This window comes from Cynoglossus semilaevis, chromosome 16 (assembly GCF_000523025.1).
Source record: "Cynoglossus semilaevis isolate Cse_v1.0 chromosome 16, Cse_v1.0, whole genome shotgun sequence".
Classification (NCBI taxonomy): Eukaryota; Metazoa; Chordata; class Actinopteri; order Pleuronectiformes; family Cynoglossidae; genus Cynoglossus; species Cynoglossus semilaevis.
This window is the reverse complement of record NC_024322.1, coordinates 17710900-17732533: the sequence shown is the minus strand read 5'-3', so window position 1 is coordinate 17732533 and position 21634 is coordinate 17710900. Positions and strand designations below refer to the sequence as shown.

General features: G+C 41.4%; 4 protein-coding genes across 9 annotated transcripts in view; 1 reads left to right on the top strand and 3 right to left on the bottom strand.

The window, feature by feature from the left end:
• The first annotated feature begins 3128 nt into the window (after window positions 1–3128).
• On the top strand, window positions 3129–10741 carry map3k19 (mitogen-activated protein kinase kinase kinase 19). Its single transcript, XM_017039954.2, has 10 exons — window positions 3129–3280; window positions 4438–4557; window positions 4649–4794; window positions 5112–5140; window positions 5226–7175; window positions 8603–8707; window positions 8828–9066; window positions 9148–9400; window positions 9522–9730; window positions 9829–10741. The coding sequence occupies exons 1-10, from the start codon at window positions 3228–3230 to the stop codon at window positions 9953–9955; spliced, it is 3231 nt and encodes a 1076-aa protein (XP_016895443.1). The 5' UTR covers window positions 3129–3227; the 3' UTR covers window positions 9956–10741.
• A 156-nt stretch (window positions 10742–10897) lies between these two features.
• On the bottom strand, window positions 10898–14437 carry LOC112486266 (cyclin-T2-like). Its single transcript, XM_025063512.1, has 3 exons — window positions 14163–14437; window positions 13981–14051; window positions 10898–13828 (listed from the first exon to the last, which is right to left on the bottom strand). Exon 3 carries the CDS (start codon window positions 13646–13648, stop codon window positions 12431–12433), a length of 1218 nt encoding a protein of 405 aa, XP_024919280.1. The 5' UTR covers window positions 13649–13828; window positions 13981–14051; window positions 14163–14437; the 3' UTR covers window positions 10898–12430.
• Window positions 14190–18733, bottom strand: LOC103392464 (cyclin-T2). Of its 5 annotated transcripts, XM_025063515.1 has the most exons (7): window positions 18488–18730; window positions 17791–17872; window positions 17569–17697; window positions 17209–17269; window positions 16760–16822; window positions 15894–16334; window positions 14190–14326 (listed from the first exon to the last, which is right to left on the bottom strand). In XM_025063515.1, exons 1-6 carry the CDS (start codon window positions 18643–18645, stop codon window positions 16255–16257), a joined length of 573 nt encoding a protein of 190 aa, XP_024919283.1. In that variant the 5' UTR covers window positions 18646–18730; the 3' UTR covers window positions 14190–14326; window positions 15894–16254. The 5 variants fall into 5 exon arrangements, with proteins under 5 accessions (XP_024919283.1, XP_024919281.1, XP_024919284.1 ...); XM_025063513.1 differs by having other exon boundaries at window positions 15894–16822; window positions 18488–18733; XM_025063516.1 differs by lacking the exon at window positions 16760–16822.
• An 809-nt stretch (window positions 18734–19542) lies between these two features.
• Window positions 19543–21634, bottom strand: part of acmsd (aminocarboxymuconate semialdehyde decarboxylase) — a 5690-nt gene continuing 3598 nt past the window's right edge. The window contains exons 4-10 of one of the 2 annotated variants that reach the window (XM_017040087.2): window positions 21501–21550; window positions 21146–21382; window positions 20884–20977; window positions 20402–20497; window positions 20096–20268; window positions 19916–20014; window positions 19543–19754 (exon numbers count right to left, since the gene is read on the bottom strand). In XM_017040087.2, the coding sequence (XP_016895576.2) occupies window positions 19692–19754; window positions 19916–20014; window positions 20096–20268; window positions 20402–20497; window positions 20884–20977; window positions 21146–21382; window positions 21501–21550 (812 nt within the window). In that variant the 3' untranslated portion in view covers window positions 19543–19691. The remainder of the gene's footprint in view (window positions 19755–19915; window positions 20015–20095; window positions 20269–20401; window positions 20498–20883; window positions 20978–21145; window positions 21383–21500; window positions 21551–21634) is intronic. The other variant, XM_008329073.3, reaches the window with a different exon arrangement.

Genomic DNA, 21634 nt, shown 5'->3' with positions numbered 1-21634 from the left:
CGGAGGCCTGATCTCCCTCCTCAGACTCAGCTGCTGCAGGCAGCCTGGCAGGGAGACATTCACACCTTACAGCAGCTGCTGGTACGATTCTGATTTATCCGATTTAGTAGCTTTTTGAACAGTCGGAAACCATTCCATATGTTAACTTTAAATGCAAAAACAATCATCTCAACAAAACTTTTTCTGAAGTTAATATCTCAATATTTCCTCCCCTGATCCCGTATCAATCTCCTCTGTCAACAGTTATTGATTTTTTCTCACCAACTCCCAGTCCAATATTCCTGGTGTTGGTTCATTTTCTTTTTCTTTTCTGTCTTCTCTAGTGATTCCAAATGTAGATCCCTCTGTTCCAATGTATACTTATCATCCAATTAAATGTTGACATTTGTCCTGTAATGCTCACCTGTGTCCACACTCCAGACGGGGGCAGACAGTTTGGATGTGAATGCTCCAAACGGTGACGGCGTGACTGCGTTGATGCTTTCGGTCCGGGACATCGACCTGTTTGAGGACATGGTCACATGGCTGCCGTGGGACCACAGACCTGTGGAGGTGGTCAAGGCTCTGCTGGGAGTGGAGGCGTAAGAACGACGTTCATCACTACTGTGTCTGCACTGACCTGTGAAATAAAAGAAGATAAAGAGTCATAAACAACATATATACGACTCTTAAAACGAGTCCAAATGAAAGGACTTGATGTTTTTAGATAGTTGCTAAAACATTGGCTATTTTTTTAGCTTTTTATTGGTAACTTTGTTAGCTCAATCAACATTTACAAATGTATGGCATGTAAAGTGATGAAAACAAATATAAGAAATAACTTCATTTTTACTTCCTACACAGCGACGTGCAGCAGCCAGACCGCAGCGGCTGCTCGGCCCTCCATCATGCTGACAGCATCAACAGCCCAGTGAAGGAAGAGATCATGCATATGATGATTGAAGTTCTACATCACAGAGGTACAACAACAACAACAACATGTGATTGGCTCATGCCTCTTAGACACTATAATACCACTACAGTAATACTATTAACAAATATTTGTGTAGGACACGAGGGTTTACAGATTTTCTTTGCTCAACATTCTCTCTCCACAAACAAGTCTGAAAATCTGTACGTGTGCAAGGGAATGTCAGAAAAAAAGCAGAGTGAGGAAAAGAACAAAATGGATAATAAATATATGGCTTGCAGTTCATATGGTGACCACAAACAGTTAAACGTGTCAGTCTAAATATTTTTACACCTTTCAGATGCTGCGTCGTCGTCGTCGTCACCTGTTGACAAATACTCACCCCACGGCCCAGACTCAGACTTCGAGGACTGCGACACAGAGGTGGACTGTGACAGCCCTTCTCCTCACCCTTCCACAGCTGCCTCCCCCACACTGATGCACCATCTCCAACCAGGCCTCCTCCTGTACCACGACCCTGAGGTCAGTGGTGAACATTGAAGTTCTTCTTTTGGATTTGGCATTTCTGAAGTTAATTAGCACACACACAACAAGAGACACACAAATCCTCTACAGTGTTTATACAACACCTGGATTTAGACCCCTGTGTGTGTGTGAGTGTGTGTGTGTTTGAATAAACAGAGTCAATGTTAAACAATCAACGAACACGTGTGCAGAGTGGAAGTGAGTGGCCAGTCAGGAGATGATGGGGGGTTGGGAGGGGTACTTGGGAGGGGGCTGTTTGTGTTTGTGGTGGAGGGCTGCTTTAAGGAGCCGACACCCTACTGCCATGCTCCAGGGCTGAGGCTGCTCTAACTGGAGGAGCAAACAAACATGGCAGCTGGTCAACAGGGGAAGGAAGAGCAGGTGGTTGACAGGGAACAGATACAGATACACACATTACACTGACACCAGCCTCTGTGTGTGTGTGTGTGTGTGTGCAGCCATCAGTACCAAGAACCATTTCTGTATTTACAGCCAGTCAAAATGTGATGATATTTAAAAAACTAAATAATAAATAAAAAAATTATATATCTGTGACTGTGGCCTCAGATTCTACAAACTGACCTTCTCAAAAAATCCTTTTTATCTCAATGTTAAAAGAGTAAAAACAATAGTAGCTAACATTAGAGCTATTTTATATATAGCACCATATATAGTATGTATATATATATATTTGTGTGTATATACACATATATATTTACACACACACAAACTTCTGACTTACTGTAAATACAAAGTGAGAAGATCAACAACAACAGTCTGTCCACTGACTGACGTTCTTCTTCTTCCTGTTTGTGGTCGATTGATTTTATCTTCACACAGTCCTGAAAAAAAAAAACAGAAGATGAAGCATATATTAATGAGATTTTTTTTTAAATATAATAATGTATGACTATTATTTTTTTTTAACATTGGGACATTTTCTGTTTTGTGTTCTTCCAGGAGGTTCTAGACTCCAGGTTCTCTCCTCAGCCAGACCTTGACAAAGATGTCAGCCAAGGCAAGAACTCTGTTTTATTTCACTTCCATATATTGGTCACGGTTTTTGCAGTTTTTTCTTTTTTTAAAACACCATTCAGATTTAGCTGAAGGGGCAAATTACCTCTTTATGTAAGAGTGAGAGGGCGTGATGGGGTGGGAGGGGCTACACACACACACAATACCACCTCTCAGCTGAGTGTGGGTCTTTCACCTCGGCCACAGCAGCATGGCCGAGGCACAGGGAGGACAGGAGAACTTATGAAAGACTGTGGAGCAGGGACGGACGGAAAAGGTAAAGAACACAAACCTGAGGTTTTAGTCAAAGAGAAACTAAAACCAACAGCAGGATTGATATGAATGAGAATGGGAGCAGGAAGAACCAGAGGACTCAGATTCAGGTAACGCATCACGGTTTCTTACACTGAGCAGGAAAACTGTCACATAAAAAAAGTGTCGAGGCTTCACTACCTGAACGCATGTTTGGACTGTCAAACCATGATGTGATCAAAGCTCGGCCAGTTGTGATTGGCCGGACCACAGACATATGGAACCACACAGAGGTTCGAACCATTAGTGTGTGTTTTTTTTCCAGCAACCAAATCTTCTATAACAAGTATATATATATTAAAAAATTAAAATTTTACAGAATTGGTATTTGTTGAATTTGGAGCAATTAATTTTGACGTTGGGGGGGTTTGACTGTGGTTCAGTGGATGGAGGGCTGGGAGGACTGACTGTGGTTTCATGTTTGTCTGCAGCAGATAAGGGGATCCCTCTGTGTTTCCAGAACACCATGGAAACACTGACAGACATTGGGCCAGTCCACCAGGGCAGGAGGAGCAGCAGGTGGGTCAGAGGGCATCACACACTCATCACACACACACACTACTGCTACTACTATTCTTAAATTAATTCCAAAAATATGTATATGAATTAATGGTCTGAAAGGTTTTTAAGGGTTTAAATAGAGTCAAAAAGTTCTAAGACAGACGTGTGTCTCTCTGCAGGTGTTTTGATGGTGATGACTGAAACCAGGTCAGAGGTCAGAGAAGTGACTTCAGATTAGTGCAGTCAAATGATTTACACTTTTCAATCTTGAATTAATTGTGATTAATCAGGATCATCAGTAATCAACATACTGTTGAAATAGATAACGGAAAATAGGCTCAAAATTGTTTCTGAGACAAGTCTGTAGTCGGAGCCTCAACAAAACGTTCTGACAGCCCTGTCTGTCTTAGAACTTGTTGACCACTCCCTGTACACACACACACACACACACCTTCTGAGGTCACCCACAGCTGCACCTCACCCAGGGGCAGCAGAACAGTTTCCTCTCCAGTTACACTAAGACCAGTACAGCAGCACCTGTCAGTGTCCAGGAGACAAACGGTTCTACACAAACAGGTCAGAAAGAGTGGAGAAGAGGGGGGGGAGCAGGGTGAGGAGGAGGAGGGGGGATGTTGGGTGAATCAGCCCTTTGTCTGATTCAACAGAGAAACAAGTTCAGCCTCTCCCAGAAGAACAAGGGACTCAGAGCTGGTTTCTTATTTCACAGCTACTGTACAGATCCAACAAAAGTCGTCGACGCAGAGAAAAAATAAAATTATTTCAGACAAATTATTTCTTATTTAGTATCGCTTTTTAATTGTGAATTTGTTTTCTGTCGTCTATAAAATACTGCAAAAAAGGAATCTTAAACAAAGTGTGAAAAGCTTTACACCAGTGAAATAAGTCTTATACTAATAAAAGTCTCAAACTTGGGAAACATAACTTTTTGTGTTAGTTAGTTATATTTACTCTAATCCAGAAAGAACCAGTAACATTTTCTAGCAGAGTTTTTTTTTCTTTGCAATTACGAGCATTTTTCAGATTTCAGACGACTTATTGGTGCGGGGGTATTAGCTGCAGTGCTGCTGGATATTTGTACAAACTGTTATAATCCATAACTCCGTGACTGGAGTAACCACCTGACTCCTGTGTGTTCTCCTCTGTTCTCTCTGTAGAGGACTGTGTCTCCCGAGCCTAAACAACAACAGCCGCAGTTGGAGCCGCGTCGATCCGGTTTCCTCTGGTGGTTTGCTCAGTACTAACACGTCCTGCATCCCAATACCCCCGATACAGAGGTAATCTTTCAGTCAGGTTGGCTAGAATTGGTGTGGTCCAAATTTGTAGAACATTCACATTTCACACCTGCACATGAATCTGTTTTTACAGACCGAGGACCAAAAGCGTGCTGACTGTTTCCCATTTGTCACCCAGCCGTCTGACTGTCGGCCACCTCAGCCAGTCCGCCCCCAGCATTATGGAACCACTCCTGGGTTCTAACACTATGATGCAGGCCAGAGTTCACATCCACAACAGTACGTACTGGATCGGACCATGACACATCAGTGTTCCTTTTTTTTTTTTACATTATTTTTAACAGATCCTTACTTTTGTTTGACTGGTCCAGTTTGGAGCCAAGATCAGTGTTTTTTTTTTATTCCTAATTTAATGAACCTCAACTATTTACCAGATTTCATTAGAGATTCACGTTACATACCATTATTGGAGCCTAAGTATCACCAGTGATATGCGTACCACAGTTTGAGAACCACTGTAATAATGTATATTTTCAAAAGTATTTCCAAGTAAGTCCAACACTGACTTCTTTTTTCTTTAACTTCCTCTTTGTTAGGATTGGTTTCTCAGGATAATGAACATAAAGTGAGTTCAACTTCACTCTCTCACCTTCACCTCTGACACCTTACCTTTTCATATTCATTCAAATGTGTGTCCATATCCTCTGCAGTTCTCACGGAGGCCCATCCTGTCTCTAACTCCCCGGACCCCCAAGCAGCTGGCTCCTCTGAACAGGAGGCTCACGGACACCGAGGCCCAGCCCGTACTGAAGCAGCACCTTCCTCTGAAGCCCATCTCCTGTGGCTCGCTTCGCTCCAGGGCCTGGTTGAGAAGAGAGCGTCTGCCTCAAAGCAGCTCAGGAACAGGATCTGTGGCTGCGAACAAGGGCGGCAGCGAGGAGAGCAGCAGCCAGAGCTCGACCGACCTGGAGGACGAAGAACGAGACAGCATCTCAGAGGACAACCATCACTTTGTCAAAGACAGATTGTCGCAACACTGGAAGGATTTGAGCTCCACAAATTTGGTGGATGAGGTGAACACTTATAAAAGTCAAATCCCACCAATTCAAAAACCAGGACATGACTTGGAGGGAGAGAGCTGTGGTCACACGACTGCTTTCCACTTTCACTGTGAAGGAACGGCCATTGATATAAAAAGTCCTGTCGAAAACTTCAACTCTATGAATCCTAATGGAGAGACTGTAAACAGTAAAATAACTTCTTCATCAGGGATCGACGAGGAAGAGAACGATGTCGGCTGCCATGAGGAAACCATTGGTGATCACAGAAATGACCTGAAGACCATTCAACAGAGAGAAGAAGAAACACTGACAGCCGAGCTTCACAGTGATGAACATCCAGAGTCAAATATGAGCTCCGCTGTCAGGAAATCTCAGCAGTCAACTGGGCATACGAACTATCAACTGACATTTATGAATGTTGAGAAAAAGTTCAAATGTCAAAACACAGACGGGAGCCGAGAGACGACAACGACCTCAAAGCATCACAAACTCAAAGCATCCACTAACGTAAGTCTGAATAAGTCCAGCAGCCACCTGAAGCGGTCTTCTCTCTCCATTCGCATCAAGGACAAAGCCAGGAAGACCGCCGAGCTATTTGTCAGTGGAGAGGCCACAGTCAAAGTAAAACCAAGCAGTACTCACAACAGTACTGACGCCTCAGTACCACAAGAGAAGGTTGATCATTCAGAGGGCATTATGGAAAAATCCAAAGCACCAGTAAGAGACCTGAAGTGCTCTCAGCGGATTAATAAGCAAAGTGTAGCCGGGACACAAAGGTTCAAATCTGCTCTCGACTTCATCACCTACAGTGACATGTTTCAGAAGATACAGAGTGTGGATGGAGGTCCGGCCATCTACGAGATGTTCGCCGGTCCCATCTACGATAACCTGAGGATTTCCAGCTCCTCTGTTCAAACGAAGGACAGACATCCGCAGTCTGTGATGACAAGGAAGACGCAGCAGTCGCACAAACCCAAACACAAACTGTTCAGACAACCTCAGGTGAAATTAAGAAGAATCCCCGGGGAAAGCATGGTGGTTCTAACCAAAAGCAAAGTCAGATCCTCCAAAGCTGCGTCAAGGAAAGACTGTGCAGCTAAGGTGGAGACGGAGTTAGTTTTCTCTGAACAGGAGAAAGGTCCTAAAAGTGCTCAACAGTTCAACAAAGAAGATCCGTTACCGATAACAAAAGAGGCCCTTTCAAGACATGAGTTTGAAACATTAAAATCTGATGACCAAAAGCTAAGAACACAAACAACTGCACAGGATGTAAGAGGTCATCATGTGACCCCGGGTACGACTTCAACAGAAAAGGAAAAATTCAAATCTGACCCCAAGTCTTCGTCCCCTCAGCCAAAGATCAGTAGCTGGACATCCTCCAGAAGTAACAACACTATGGTGTCACCGGTTTTCCAGAGGTTTCTGGACGAGGTCGGAGATGGCCCGCCCACTGATGACCTGCTTCAGTGCCTGGCTGAGGAGCTTATCTCTCTGGAGGAGAGGGACGCTTCGGAGGGTTTGAGTCTGGAACACCGGGACGCCAGTGAGACAGCATCCAAGAGAGAGGATTATGTCACTGGAACGAATCCTTTCCCAGAGGTTAGGATTTTGGTCGAATGTTTTAATGGTTATTAAAAAACAAGATTGTTTAGATCTGTTTGATTGGACTGAAACAAATCAAAGATAACTCCCAACATAAACCATAAATAAAGGGCGAGGGGGGGGGGTATTTAAGGCGGGGGTAATACAGTTTATATGTAGTAATTTAATTACATTTGGACAAGAACTGGAGGATTTTTCTGTCCAGCCGTTCTTGTCCAACTGTGAATTAATTATATCAGTTGTCTTCATGGAATTTTCCATTAGCAACACTAAGTGTAAGCAAATGAGCAATAAAAATCAAACAGTGACCTTCCGTGTATTTCTCACCTATTCCTGAACAAAAACACGCCATAATAACGTCATTATGGCAGTAAAAACCATGAATATTAAGCAGAAATGTTGTATAACGAGTAGTAACATCCTAGCTAACTCATGTAGCCATAATAACGCCATTACTAAAGCAACAAACCCACGAAGCACAATTCAACCATAGCTACGATATAATGTACATTAAAAGGCCACAATATTAACATAATAAAAATATAATATTATTTAAAAATACAAAATTGATTTGACTCACCAAAAGTTCAGATTATTTGTAAGATGCGTTTAACTACTCGTTGTACATTGTACAGATTATCCGCGGGTTCCAGTTCAAGTCCATTCCGAATGCTGAAAGTCCAGTCTGTCGTATTTACGACATAAAATCTAATCTCTTGCCTGAGAACGTCCGCTCGACATAAGAAGTGGATACTTCTTAATTTCTTCTTCTTCTTAATTAATACTTAAATTTCGAGCGAGCAAGTCGCCATAGCTGCCGTTTACTAGATTGGAGACTTTGCGGTCTTCCACCCGCCAATCACATCACTGAAACATCGCTCACGTCACTGTACGCCCGCCAAAATGAGTTGGTGCCGTTAACACAAAAGCTGATTGGTTAAAGAAATAACTCTGTCGCTACTCACTTTAAGCTGTTGCTGCACACACCGCTGTTTCTGAAGGTCTTAAGGCAGATTTGTTTTCACCCTGGCAACACAATATGATTGGATAAAAAGAACTCGAGCATAAGCGACTGAAAGCAGCACAATCCAAGAGAAAAAAACTATTTATTTACGTCAACAGACGGCTCTGTATTGTTTTTATGATAAATATATTTACAATATACTCACACTTACAGTATTTTACACAAAATAAAGTAATAATATGATTTACAGGACGACTTTTCTTAGTTTTAAACAGATTTTGGTTAAAACCGGGGACATTAAACTACTAATAATTTTTTTTTCTCATTTCCAACTACATTCACAGATCACATCATAAAGACGTTTTTTTTTTTCTCACATCATAAGGACATTGTGCAAAAGTCTGGTTATTGCCTTAAATTTCAGTTGGTCTTATTTTTTTCTTACCTTTCTGTATCTCAGCTCATATCAACAGACAGATCAGATACACTGGGCTGTGGGGCAGATTCAGAGAACAGCATCACTTGGACCAAGGGTGAAATGCTCGGCCGAGGAGCGTATGGAACAGTGGGTGTTTTCTCTTCAGTTTACTGAAGGTTTTTTTTTTTTTTACACATGCAAGCTATTCTGTACAAATGAACGTAGACAGATATTCACAGGTATTTAATTACTAGTACTTCTCACCAGGTGTACTGCGGCCTGACCAACCAGGGTCAGTTAATTGCGGTGAAGCAGGTCAGTCTTGACACCTCCAACCCCAAAGATGCAAAAGGCGAATACAGTCGTCTGCAGGAAGAAGTGGAGCTGCTGAAAACACTCAGACACATCAACATCGTGGGTTTCCTAGGAACATCTTTGTATCAACATGTGGTTTCCATCTTCATGGAGTACGTCCCTGGGGGGTCCATCGCCAGCATCCTCCACAGGTGACCTTCGCTCCGTTTTCCAAACCAGAGAAGAGATGGCCACTCAAACTCCCTCTGATCAATTTTCTTTTTGGCCCACAGGTTTGGTCCTCTCCCAGAGAGGGTCTTGGCTTTGTACACCCAACAGATCCTGGAGGGCGTCGCCTTCCTTCACCTGAACAGGGTGATCCACCGGGACTTGAAGGGAAACAACGTCATGCTGATGCCTACAGGTGTAATCAAACTAATTGATTTTGGATGTGCACGTCGTCTCAGCTATGTGAACCACACAGGGAGTAACAGCGGAGACCTGCTGAAGTCCGTCCATGGTACACCGTACTGGATGGCACCAGAGGTTGGTTTCATTTTTACTCTAGACTAGTGTTAAATTTACAGTATTGATATTGGATATACATTGGTATCATGATATTGGTATCACCGATATCATATATAAACAGTTCCATGTTTCCATTAAGGTCATCAATGAGACAGGATATGGCAGTAAGTCGGACATATGGAGCGTGGGCTGCACGGTGTTTGAGATGGCCACAGGGAAACCACCACTGGCCCACATGAACAGGATGGCTGCTCTGTTCTTCATTGGCGCTCAGAGCGGGTTGATGCCCTCTTTACCTGACGGGTTCTCGGAACATGCGAAAAACTTTGTCCAGTTTTGTTTGACCAGGTGAGTTATGACATCAACTGATGAACGTCAGCTAACACTTCCTTGGGGGGGAAAAAGGTTCAATCTCACAATTTTCCCTTGTCTCCTCTCCACTCCAGTGACCAGAGACTCCGTCCATCTGCAGAGCAGCTGCTAAGGCATTCATTCCTCCCCAGAAATCAGACCGGAGTCAACACCTGTAGGACAAGAAACTGCTGTTGCCACTCGAAGGGACAGTGTGGTTAACAAACACAAGAGCTTTGAATTTAAAGGGCGCATTTATTGATTTTCTTTTTTTTTAAGACAGATGAAACAACACTCATTCCTCTTTGACTCTTTGGCCATTTGTCCAAGATCCAAGGTTTTTTTTTTTTAAAGTGCAACAATACCCACAGCACTCATCTGTTAACCATGCTTTTTATATAGATGATTTTTATATATAGCAATGTAAATGGATAAATATGCCAATCTTACTGTACAATTACAGCAGACATGGTAGTCTGTAGACAACCGTGTGTCTTTGTGTGGGACATGGACTGATGCAGACCACTTGTTCCTAACATGATGATTTTTGTAAATTCTGAAAAGTATTCTTAATCAGATGCCACAGATTGATCCTCACTGACTTAAGCTAACATTTAAAGTAAAGCTGTCGAAATATAGGTGACTGTGAAATGATTCGGATTCACATTTTTAACACATGGGCAGAATGAACAACGCTGTATATCCAATAATACCACCGTCTATCCACTGTTATCACTGATCTGATACCGGTTATTTGCACACACACTGTTGGGAAAAACTTTAGCTTCAGGTCAGACCAGTCTGAGGTAAGACTACGACTGACAAGCCGACTGACAGTAATGAATAAAATACACCAACTCTATGACACCTGTACATTAGCACATATTTCCATATTAATAATTCCATCATTTGGTCAGTCACAAATAAAAACAAGTGAGAAACACTGACATCTACCTGCTGCTGTCTGTGATATACAGCTAAAACAAATATTTAGGAATGTTTACCTGTCTCAATTAATCATGATTAATCCTGAGCAACACTGCGATTAATCAGATTAAAGTATTTAAATATTGAAAGCCCTAATTAAAAAAATCCCTTCAAAATAATTTCATTTACGGTCGTGTACATATAAAAAAATGTAATGAATGACAGCAACAATGTGAATGCATACTGTGTGTCAACCACAACACATTTAAGGTTTTATTTTACATTGCAATGAAAAGTAAAACAAAGTCACGAGAGGACTTGAAAAATCCTTTACGTTGGTTCTGTACGTCTCTCTCTAAAGATCTTAAAATAAATATTCAGCTTAGTTAAGCAGACAGAATTAAAACCTGTCCACGTGGGTTGCATTGATGAAAAGACAAACTTGCTTGGCTGAGATTGTGGGTGCCAAAGTGAACAATAATTGAATTTCAGCGTTTTTGCAAAAGGTCAACATTTCCACAAGGGTTGCTGAAATTAAATTTGTTTTTTTTGTTTTTTTTTATCAACCCAAATGATCAAACACATAAATCTCTGACATCTACAGAGCTACAGTTCCATGTCATGATGCACTTGAAAATAAAACAATTATGTAAACATTATTAGCAAACTATTTTTTTGTACTTATTTATAGGCAAAACCTTTGGCATCCATCTTAAGCTCTATTAAGAGTTCAAAATATATTTTTGGTAGAAACAGCATAATGTTTTGTTAGTGTGTGTTGGTGAGTGCGACTGATTTTTGCCTGTAATAGAAAAAGCAGAGTGCAGCACCCCCTGTTGGAAGGCTGTGGGAACTTCACACTACTGCAAACATTCACAGGATGATGCCCAAACGATGAATCAACAGAATGAGTCTTTATAGGTGTCGAAGTATTTGTGTTATACTTACAAGCAGCTTCAAACCTGAGTAGTCACGGTATAGTTTTTTTTTTTCTTTAACCATACAAAAATGTATGTACATTTATCTTCACTTCCTGTAAACAGCAAGTGCTCTCCTTTTAATTCCATTTGAAGATGGAAACATGCAAATCAAACACACAGTCCTTAAAAAAAAAAAAAAGTCAAGACCAAGTCATTGAGATGATTAGTACACCTAATAATGCATCCATCAAAAGTACTACGTGGAATGCCGGCAAAGAAAACTTTTAATCATCTCCAGGTGGGAACTGTGTACCTCAACATAATTTTAGAAATGTGATTACTATAAATTACTCAACTCAACTTGTAATACTTTTGCACCCCGCCCCCCCATGGAGTTACCTGATAGAAACAAACACTTGACCTCTTGCAGTGAGACATTGCACGACACACTAACAGAAGAAAAAAAAAACACTGAGCATCACAGCCCAAAAAGTCAGGAAGCATGATTATTTTTCTTCCTCAAATAGAAATTTAGACAAACCATAATTTTGTGATTTCAGGGAGATGTTCTCTTCCTTTCGGTAAAGGTTTTTTTTTTTTCAATTTAAGGTGTTTTTTTCTTTTCAGGGCACTTGACAAGAAGGTGAGCACAGTCCTTTAAGTCTCAACTGTGAGTTGACTAGAGCCGACCACAGACGCAGGGGCGTAGTCTCAGTGTCTCTGCTCACCCGCTTCATGTGGCGAAGCACAAGGTGGAGGGTACTGCTGAGACGTCCGCAGCCCACCTGGGTGTGACAGGATGGGAGGAGGAGAAAGAAGAATAAAGGACAAAAGGACAGAGGAAGGAAGATTAGCCAAGGAGCTGCGAGCCAGATGAGACACACTGCAGTACAGGAGAGGAATGAGGGGGAAACAGGGAGGAGGAAGATGAAATACCTGCGGCACCTGGGCCCCCCTTGGTGATCTTGCTCGTTTTCGAGCTGGAAGTTGAGGATGAGGAGGAGAACTGGTGGTTGTAGCTGACCTCAGGGTACGGTCTCTTCCGGGACGAGGACGCAGACAGTGAGATGGACCCGGGACCAGGAGCGTGCGAGACACCCTCCATGCTGATCAATCCTGGAGCTCCACGAAGATGACCCCCGACACCGCCCTGGAGCTCAGGGCCTCCTCGTCCGTTGCCGCTGTGCGAGTGAGAGTGGGCGTGCTTGTGATGTCGATGCGGGTGGTGCTCGGCGCCACGGTTTTTGTCTTTACCGACAGAATTTTTACTCTTGTTGTTGACTAACGTGCCTTTATCGGCTGAGGCGTGGCAGTCTGACGATGAAACCTTTATCTTCATCTTCAGCTCATCTTTGCTGGGTTGTCCACTTTTATCCAGCTGCGACCCCCCGGGCAGAGCCAGGCGGAGTTTGGGCATCGCCTTGTCCTGCTTGTCATTGTGATAACATCTGCCCACCCCTGCAGTCGAGGAAGAAGGAACTTTGATTTTCATTGGCGAGACGGTCGTGCCCCCAGTCCCAGTGTAGGGCAGCTGGTTGGACTGTGGGTGTTTTCTGTGGTCTACATGGCTCATAGATATTGGTCCGTAGGAAGAAACTGAGGAAGACGACGACAACTCCCCTTTGACATCACAATCTACAGAAGCTCCATGCTGATCCTGCCGACATTTCTGCCCGGAGACAGAAATCTCCGCAGCAACCTTCTCTCTGTATTTGTCGAGAGACAGTTTCTGAGCTGGAGATGGTGATGGAGGAGGAGGCTGGGCTGAGGGATGGTACGTGGACTGAGGGGGTGGTGGTTGGTGCTTACCAAGTCCAACCCCACCGGCTTCTTTGGGCTCCTGTGTAAAAGGTATAAAGTCTAATGCCTTGTCAATCCTGTATGTTGTTGGATTCTGAAGTAATGACGAGGTGGATGTCTGCAGAGACAAAGTGGGCTCCTGGTGAGGGATTTCGATTGGCTCCTGCTTTACACAGATGGGAGGGTATCCTACTTGGCTTTGTTTGACCTGGGGCCACTCACTGTGGCTGCCAGGATTATATGTTCCTGTCATGGAGTCAAGAGTCATGGAGGAATCTCTGGGAATCGATGCTGTGAAGGTGAGGCCAGCTTTAGAAAAACTCACGTTGGAGGAGGAGCCTCCAGAAAGGGCGGTTTCACATTGGTCTTGAAGTAGGGAAGGTCCAGAGAAAGAGGTGTCAATCAATTGACTGCTGTCAGTCTTAGGTTTTTTGGAAGCTTGTGTTGCCTAAGAGAATAAAAAAAGGGTTCAAAATGACCTCAAAGACAACATACAGAGTTCAAATAGAAGATGTATAAAATAAAAAAAAATATTTAGAGGTGGAGGAGAGAAAACACTGAATCTGAAATGTAAAAAAAAAAAAAAAAAATTAGACCAACCCTCCAGTTTCGTATCCTCTTTAAACGGCTGGGTGTCTTTTCCAAAATCTGCAGAAACTCATGGGTCAACTCTAAAAGGAACAAAAAAAATAATATTTTAGACAAAATACAAAATGTATGTGTTTAAAGACAGGTCTAATAATAATGATTATGTTATGGTGATAACAGATATCCAATCTCACCGTCCAGCAGCTCCAGAGTGACGGTGTTGTCCACGTAAACCCACCAGTGTTTCCCATCAGTGGAAACAGGAATCTCCCAGTTGGACCATTTGCAGGCCAGGTGAATACAAACACAGGCTATCACCGTGGGCTTGTACTGGAGGCAGAAGGTTGTGAGGTGTAGACTGCACAGTGTGTGTGAGACGTACGTTAGGAGTGATTGATTGTGGGCGCAGGAAAGGTCGTCGACGGTCCCACATGTGGAGAGAGGAGAAAAAGAACAGAGAGGGAGCGGACAGCTTTAATTTACTAGTTTCATTATTTGAACGTCAATTATCTGACTGTGTAGGTTTGTACCGCAATGTACAACACCTGGATTTAAATAGAATTTATTAGGAAATACTTTAAAGGTAAAGTGAAGTAAAGCCTCATCTTAATAGGCCATATTTGTTGTGTGACCAGTCAAGCATCATCTTTCAATTCCCATCAGAATAAAAACACTAAGTCTCAATCAACACCATGTAAATATATTCAAACAAACACTGTTCAAGGTACACTGTGTAACAAATAAGGTGACAATTGTATTCAGAAAATAAAGTATTTTTCTCATGTCGTTATGAGTGCATACTGACCTGGAAGAATGTATCATCTGCATAGAATTAAACCTGTTCATGTTCGCACCAAGTGCAGGGTTCTTACTGGAGGCAGCCATGTTGGATCCCTATTATATACCTTTTACATTATAAACCTCCTACATGATGGGTTTAAGAGTTGAAGGAAATTTAACCACAACCTGCAACTTCACCTCTCCATGTTTGTATTTTTACACAGTGTACCTTAAATAACTCTCCACCAATTTTACATGAGTAACGAGTCAAAACAGATTGTGATTTGACAAAGGAAAAAAAAATCCATATGACAAGTCATCGTTAACACATCAACTGCAGGGAGAAAAAAATGTTTTTCTAGATTTACTTTGAGAAACTTCATTTGAACAACATTCAACTTTGAGTTTCTACCTGTAAAAACTCAAAGTAGAAGATGTAACGTGAACGCCTACGACAAACTAGTCCTAATTTACCACAAACAAAACACACCTGCTGTCAACACTCAAGGAAAAAGACAACACACAGTAAACACCATTCAGTCATCATCTACATATTAACACTTCATGTGTACGTGTGGTTAAACAGAATTTTTGCTAAAATTTTTCAAAAGTCTCCTTTGATCAATCCCTTTAAGGACCTTTCTTATACTTTGTTTAACTTTATACAAAGTTGTTAAGAATTTTTGTGATTTCATGATGATAATATTTTGTCAAATATATATTATTTAACATATATTTGTCAGGTCCTTAATGGGTTGTGCTCCTGTAATTTTACAGCAAGTACAAGCAGAATAAACTGAAGATATAAACTAGACAAACGCAACCAGTAAAAGTTTTAAATATCTGGAAGTTGTAACTGGGCTGTCACTTTTATCCCAACTCCAAATATCAGTTTGCCGTAATCGTCGTAAAGAACAGGAACAACTCCAAATATCAGTTTGCCGTAATCGCCGTAAAGAACAGGAACGTCTGTAAAGTCTGTCAAAGTCGTGTAGTGTCCCCCCAAAGTGGAAAAACAGCCTTAACTATGTAAGCATGACTTTGTTTCTTCAATTTTTGGAAAAAGTGACAGCCCTTTGTTAATACATTATCATTAAATATGGAGAAGAAAAAAAAGAAATCAAGAGATTATTTGTGGTACTTACCGGAAGACCTCTACGAGAAATGTTTACATCGTGAAATCTTTAGCTGCTATTCAGGCTACCAAAGTGTCTTTCTCTTTTAGAATTATGCACTTTTTCGCAACCGAACAAACATGTGGGGTTTTCAAGCGCACCACTACACTTCACATCTTGCATTCAACCCATCTGTGCCAACACGTGGTCCCTTGTACAATACACCGCACTGCGACTGGGGCTAGTGACACTGCAAGTCGCCCTGTCCATCTTCCTTTGCACAAGGAAGAGGAGTCGAGGGGCAGGCAATTGTCCCAACAACCACCAGCGCAAGTAGGGCCCGTTGGACACGGAAAGGGTACCCTGCATTACAGGAAGCTATGGTGTGCAGTCAAAGTGCAATAAAGGAGGGGCAGGATAACAACCTGTTGGTAGCCATGAAATAGGAAGTCTGAGCCAGATCCTTGCTTGCTGCAAGACACAAAGAGAAAAAAAAAAGAAACCGGTGTAATAGTTAGCACATTGACAGGATGCTGCATTTTTAAGAACAAAGATTGAAGCAAAGGAAGCATTGATTTGATTATGGAAAAACCAAGTCTGAAACACACAGTATTAACTTATGGAAAGATCAATTTTGATTATCAGATTTTTTTACTGGGAAACAAATGGTGAAAGAAAAGAATAAATCCTAAGAATCTGGATTTGGTCCAGAATGTGTTGTTTTGTACAAATTATCTGTTAAACTATAAAAACATAAAACATGACATAACAAAGTCGTCAAAAGCAGACGGTGAGTCGTCATGTAACCAGCAAGGTTTTCACCCCCCTCCCCACCCTTATCTTAGGTGGGACAAACAAGACCAGAGGGCACAAAGAGCAAAGAAGGAAGCCTCTACCTCGCACTAGCTGGGAACATTTCACCACATCAGTGTGTGGGTGATCAATAGTTATTTCAAAGCCTGGAACAAAATACATGACAGGTGAGTTCAACACAGTCAGCTGGGAGGTGACATGTCATTGTGTGCAGTAATATTGCAGTAAAACAATAGTACTTTTTGACAAATTCATCAACAGATTCATTACAACTATCTTTTTATCAAATAGAACAAGAAACATTTGGAAGACTGGACAATGACATGTCACCTTAACCTAATTTACTGAAAAAAAATAACATATTTGACAAGACACCCACACAATGTGATAAATCTGCTGAAAAGGTCAAATCAACAGTAATCAGTAATCAACACTTTTCCCTTATTTAAATTACGTAAGGCCAAAACATTACTTTGATAAACAGAAGTGCTCTCTCTCGCTCAAGTCATCCACTCCAGTCACCGTTACTTACCCAGGGTTTGCAGCACTATGGATTCAAGTATCACCAGCTCTTGAGCTTGCTGGAGGTATGCCTGAAGTTTGATAGACAGTCATTACAACACAATTGTAATGAGTCTATTGTTATTCTAACCCCTCTAAAGAAAGAATCTGTCACAGAGAGGCTGGTTTTACCATTATCTTAAAGACTGTTCAGGCCAAGGTGTTTGATACACACCACCAACAGTGCATGTGAGCAAAAACAGGCCATTTATACAGACCAAGAGGAAGTAACACGGCATACACAGGAAAGCCTGTGTAGAACTTGAACGTCATGTACAGTTTACGGGGAAAGCATTTTATCCACACAAGATCCAGAGCTTCCCAGACTTACGTTACTTTTAATGTCTAGAGGTGGTTCCTGGGGGTTCAGGCAGGCATGTGCCACTTTGATCACATGTTCCAGTTTTCGGGGTTGCTCTTCAACCTTAGCAGCCAAGAATAAGGTGGTTGGAGATGTAATCTGTGTACAAGAAAGGTGTCATTATTATCATTATTTTTTGTATAGTTGTATAGTTCACCTGAAGAGTATAAAACAATAAAAACACATACTTACATTTCTATGAAACTTAGTGAAAGAGTGGTGCATGTAAAATCTGTGCATGTAAACGATGGCTGTATTTATCGTCAGTTGAGAGCTGGATGAAGGAGGTTAAGGCGTTAAATCGTAAACTGCGTCGTTACAAGTTAAACACCGTCACAGCAGCCTGCACTGTGGTTTCAACAAGGCACGTTACGTCGCTTAGCTTTAAGCTAACGACACAAGCTACGTCAAGTAAGTCTATAAACTCTGATATAATACACCGTCTGGTACAATTTTTTTAACGAAGCGTAAAGTAAATAGTTATTCTTGGCCGCATTGGGCCAAAAGCCACGCACAGTTTCACGTGACTGAAATGTGGTTATAAATTGGGCCAAAAGCCACGCACAGTTTCACATGACTGAAATGTGGTTATAGCTGCGAAGCTAATGGCCTTCGATACGTGAAGCCCCTGTTAGCCTGTGGACACGCTGCTGAGAGCAGTCAGGACACCACAGCCAACGCTACAACAATTTAGTCCTAACTACACAATACATGTTTTACAATATACTGCGTTTTGAGTACAAAAGCAACGGGGTACAATAAGTGTAAAATACTCTCCTGGCCAACATCAGCTCTGGGTTAAACATTAGCCGACACAGGCCCTCTGCCTCCGTCGGCGCCATCTCTAATTCCAGGCTAACGCGGACAATTGTTTGTTTACTAAGGATACACGTTGAGTCTCTGGCCCATGTCCTGGATTAGATTCGCCGCCTGCTGTCTGTAGGAGAGCTCCCGATCTGGTTCAACTCCGCACTGACGAGACGGCGTGCTTTCCAGCTGCTCCCGGGTATAATACCACTTCGACGAGGATCCCCGGCAAGCCGCCATTGCTTCCTGACGGTGGGCATCTGCGAGGCGGATGTGACGACACCATGGTACAGGAAACCGCTGCTTTTTCCTCGATAAGGCCCTCCGAGGAGAAGTGTCACATCTACATGTAACAGATATTTGTACCGGTAATACTAAACGGTTGTTGTTAATTTAATTTTTACAATTTTTATGAATTTTTATGACGCTATTTTTCGTTGTTTACATATATTTAAATTTACAATAGCGTGTGTAATCCACTTCATTGCCCTCAGAGAAATCGTTGTTACACAACATGATGACGTAAGACCTTTATAAGACGGACTTACTTTTATAATAATAATACATTTTATTTCATAGAGCAGCTCCTGATCATTTCACTGGCATAGCCAAGTGAATGCCAGTGAACTTTTGCTTTTGTCATGTTTATGATAATATTTCAAACTTAAACACATGTCATTTTGGGGATATAGTTACTTTTGTTATTTGTTTGCCTATCATTAAAAAAATCTTTGATAACTTTCATTCAAACCACACTGATATTAGAAGAAGCAAATGATAAGCAGCTTTATTTGTCATTGTACATATATCACAGTAAGTAATTACATACAGAAATTGTGCATGGAGAATTCACAAGTATACATGTTACTAAATTAATAAATGTGTACATATTAATACAACCACAATAATTTACTTTATACAATTTTGTTTTTTTAGATGTTAGATTTTTAGTTATCTCAAAGATAACAAATCTTCTGAAATAAAAAATATCCAGCATTAAGATTGCATTATCTATTTAAATATCTCAGTAATTACATACAGAAATTGTGCATGGAGAATTCACAAGTATACATGTTACTAAATTAATAAATGTGTACATATTAATACAACCACAATAATTTACTTTATACAATTTTGTTTTTTTAGATGTTAGATTTTTAGTTATCTCAAAGATAACAAATCTTCTGAAATAAAAAATATCCAGCATTAAGATTGCATTATCTATTTAAATATCTATTTTTACTAAATAAGGGCTTTTTCACCAACTCACTGAGTAAACTTTCATTTCACTCAAACTGTTCTCGTTTCAGACCTAAGAATTCCAGTGCGTTTCCAGCGAGCAAGTCATCCTGCAACAGCAGAACACCAGATTAAAGACAAGTATTTTCATTTTGTCCACTTTATTTGTCATTTTTCACTTTTGACATAGGTCAGATTACATATTTTTCACTGAATATCAAAACACTTCTTTATCGATGACATTGTTGAACCCATTCAGAAATGTCGTTACCTTCAAGAGTGGATCAAACTCCTCCATGGACTCAATCAGTGATCCAGGCTGCAGCTCTCCAAGTGGAAATGGATAATCTGTTCCCAGCATAACTTTATCCTGAAAAGGAACAAGATAATTCACCCAGACAACACAGCGCTGTTGAACTCATGGTGTGTTTTATAACTGATTGAAGCTCACCTTCCCAATAACATCAATGAGCAGCTTTAAGGAGGTGGGACTGTGAACCAGTGAGTCAGTGTAAAACGAGCCCAGGTATTTATCTGGACTGATCTTGTTGTTAACTGCACACAGGTCTGGTCGAACATCATGGCCATGTTTAATTCTACCCAGGGTGAAAGGGAAGGAACCGCCTGTGACGACCGGAAAAAAACAACTCTGTTTAACAGGAGTACAGCAATAAAAAAAGTAAGTAAAAAGTACTTCTTTTTTAAAATAAAGTAAACAATCTATTTTTTAAAAACATCTGGGTCCAGGGTTCTGTACCTCCATGTGCAAAGCAGACTTTCAGTTTGGGAAATTTCTCAAAAACACCTCCAAATATCATTGAGCAAATAGCCATGGTGGTCTCGCTGGGCATGCCTTTGTGAGGAAAAACAGGACAAAAACAAATTAAAGTGTTTTCAGTGTAAACTTCCTTCTGTGTGTTTAACACAGACACGTTGAAATGAATGCTGGGAACATCGTGACCTACGGGTACAACTGACATGTCAGTGACTGTGTATCAAAGAAGCATCCGTTAAAGTCTGAGTTACTGACGATTGTTATTATTATGATGTTTTATGAAAATGTTTCAAATGTTAAATACGTGCTGAGGGAAAAGGTTTTGACCATAAATTATGATATAAAAGCTATTTAGTTTATTAACATTTTTAAAAACATATTTCCTTGGAGACTCTGCTGCAGTTTGTACAGTAAATATATAAATGATTCCTTTCTTCTCCTCCTACAGTACGTCACCTCCTCACCTATTAGCCAGGGCAGCCAATATTTAGCCATCCTCCCATCTGTCTGCATATCCCATGGATGAACAAATATGGAGCAGCCCAACTCCTCCGCTTCCTGTGGGAAGAAGGACAGGAAACAGGACACAAGTAAGAGTTCTCGTTAAGAACCAGCAGCAGCGGCTCTGGTCAACAGTCCTTCACAAGTGTATCTTAAACAAATGAAGTACAACGTTAGTACTTCTTAGACGACTGACGACAAATACTATGGTGTGCAGTGACTCACAGCATAAAAAGGAAAGAGTTCTGAGGCGTCCAGGTCCCAGTTATTAATATGTGAGCCTATCTGCACCCCGGGGAAGCCCAGCTCCTTCACGCAGCGCCTCATCTCCAGCACAGCCAAGTCAGGCGCTTGCATGGGCAACGTTCCCAGACCGACAAACCTTTTCGGGTGGCCACGCACCACGTCGGCCAAACTGTCATTTAAAAGGACACAGAGATCCAGTGTGTCATGGGGTTTGGCCTGAAACCAAAAAAAGAAAAAGGAAATGAACGTCTCATCTGAGAAGACTGAACATGTAAATATAAATAATATATATATGATTATATAATTAGCGCTAACGTCATGTCAGTTGACTCACCCAGTAATTGAACATGACAGGAACCGTAGACAGGGCTTGAACTGTCACACCTGAAGGTCAGAGAGAGGATCATTATTGATATTCCTGATGCATGTGATAGGTTACCGACAGTGTCTGTTTTTATTATTTGTGGG

Coding starts and splice junctions, on each gene's coding strand:
- LOC112486266 (XM_025063512.1), bottom strand. CDS start 13,648: ATGACTCTTGACTCCATGACAGGAACATATAATCCTGGCAGCCACAGT.
- LOC103392464 (XM_025063513.1), bottom strand. CDS start 18,645: ATGGCGGCTTGCCGGGGATCCTCGTCGAAGTGGTATTATACCCGGGAG. Junction 17,270..17,568: donor CTCTAGACATTAAAAGTAAC/GTAAGTCTGGGA, acceptor ATCAAACTTCAG/GCATACCTCCAGCAAGCTCA. Junction 16,823..17,208: donor CATAGTGCTGCAAACCCTGG/GTAAGTAACGGT, acceptor ATTTTGTTCCAG/GCTTTGAAATAACTATTGAT.
- map3k19 (XM_017039954.2), top strand. CDS start 3,228: ATGGAAACACTGACAGACATTGGGCCAGTCCACCAGGGCAGGAGGAGC. Junction 5,141..5,225: donor CTCAGGATAATGAACATAAA/GTGAGTTCAACT, acceptor TATCCTCTGCAG/TTCTCACGGAGGCCCATCCT. Junction 9,067..9,147: donor ATCGCCAGCATCCTCCACAG/GTGACCTTCGCT, acceptor TTTGGCCCACAG/GTTTGGTCCTCTCCCAGAGA.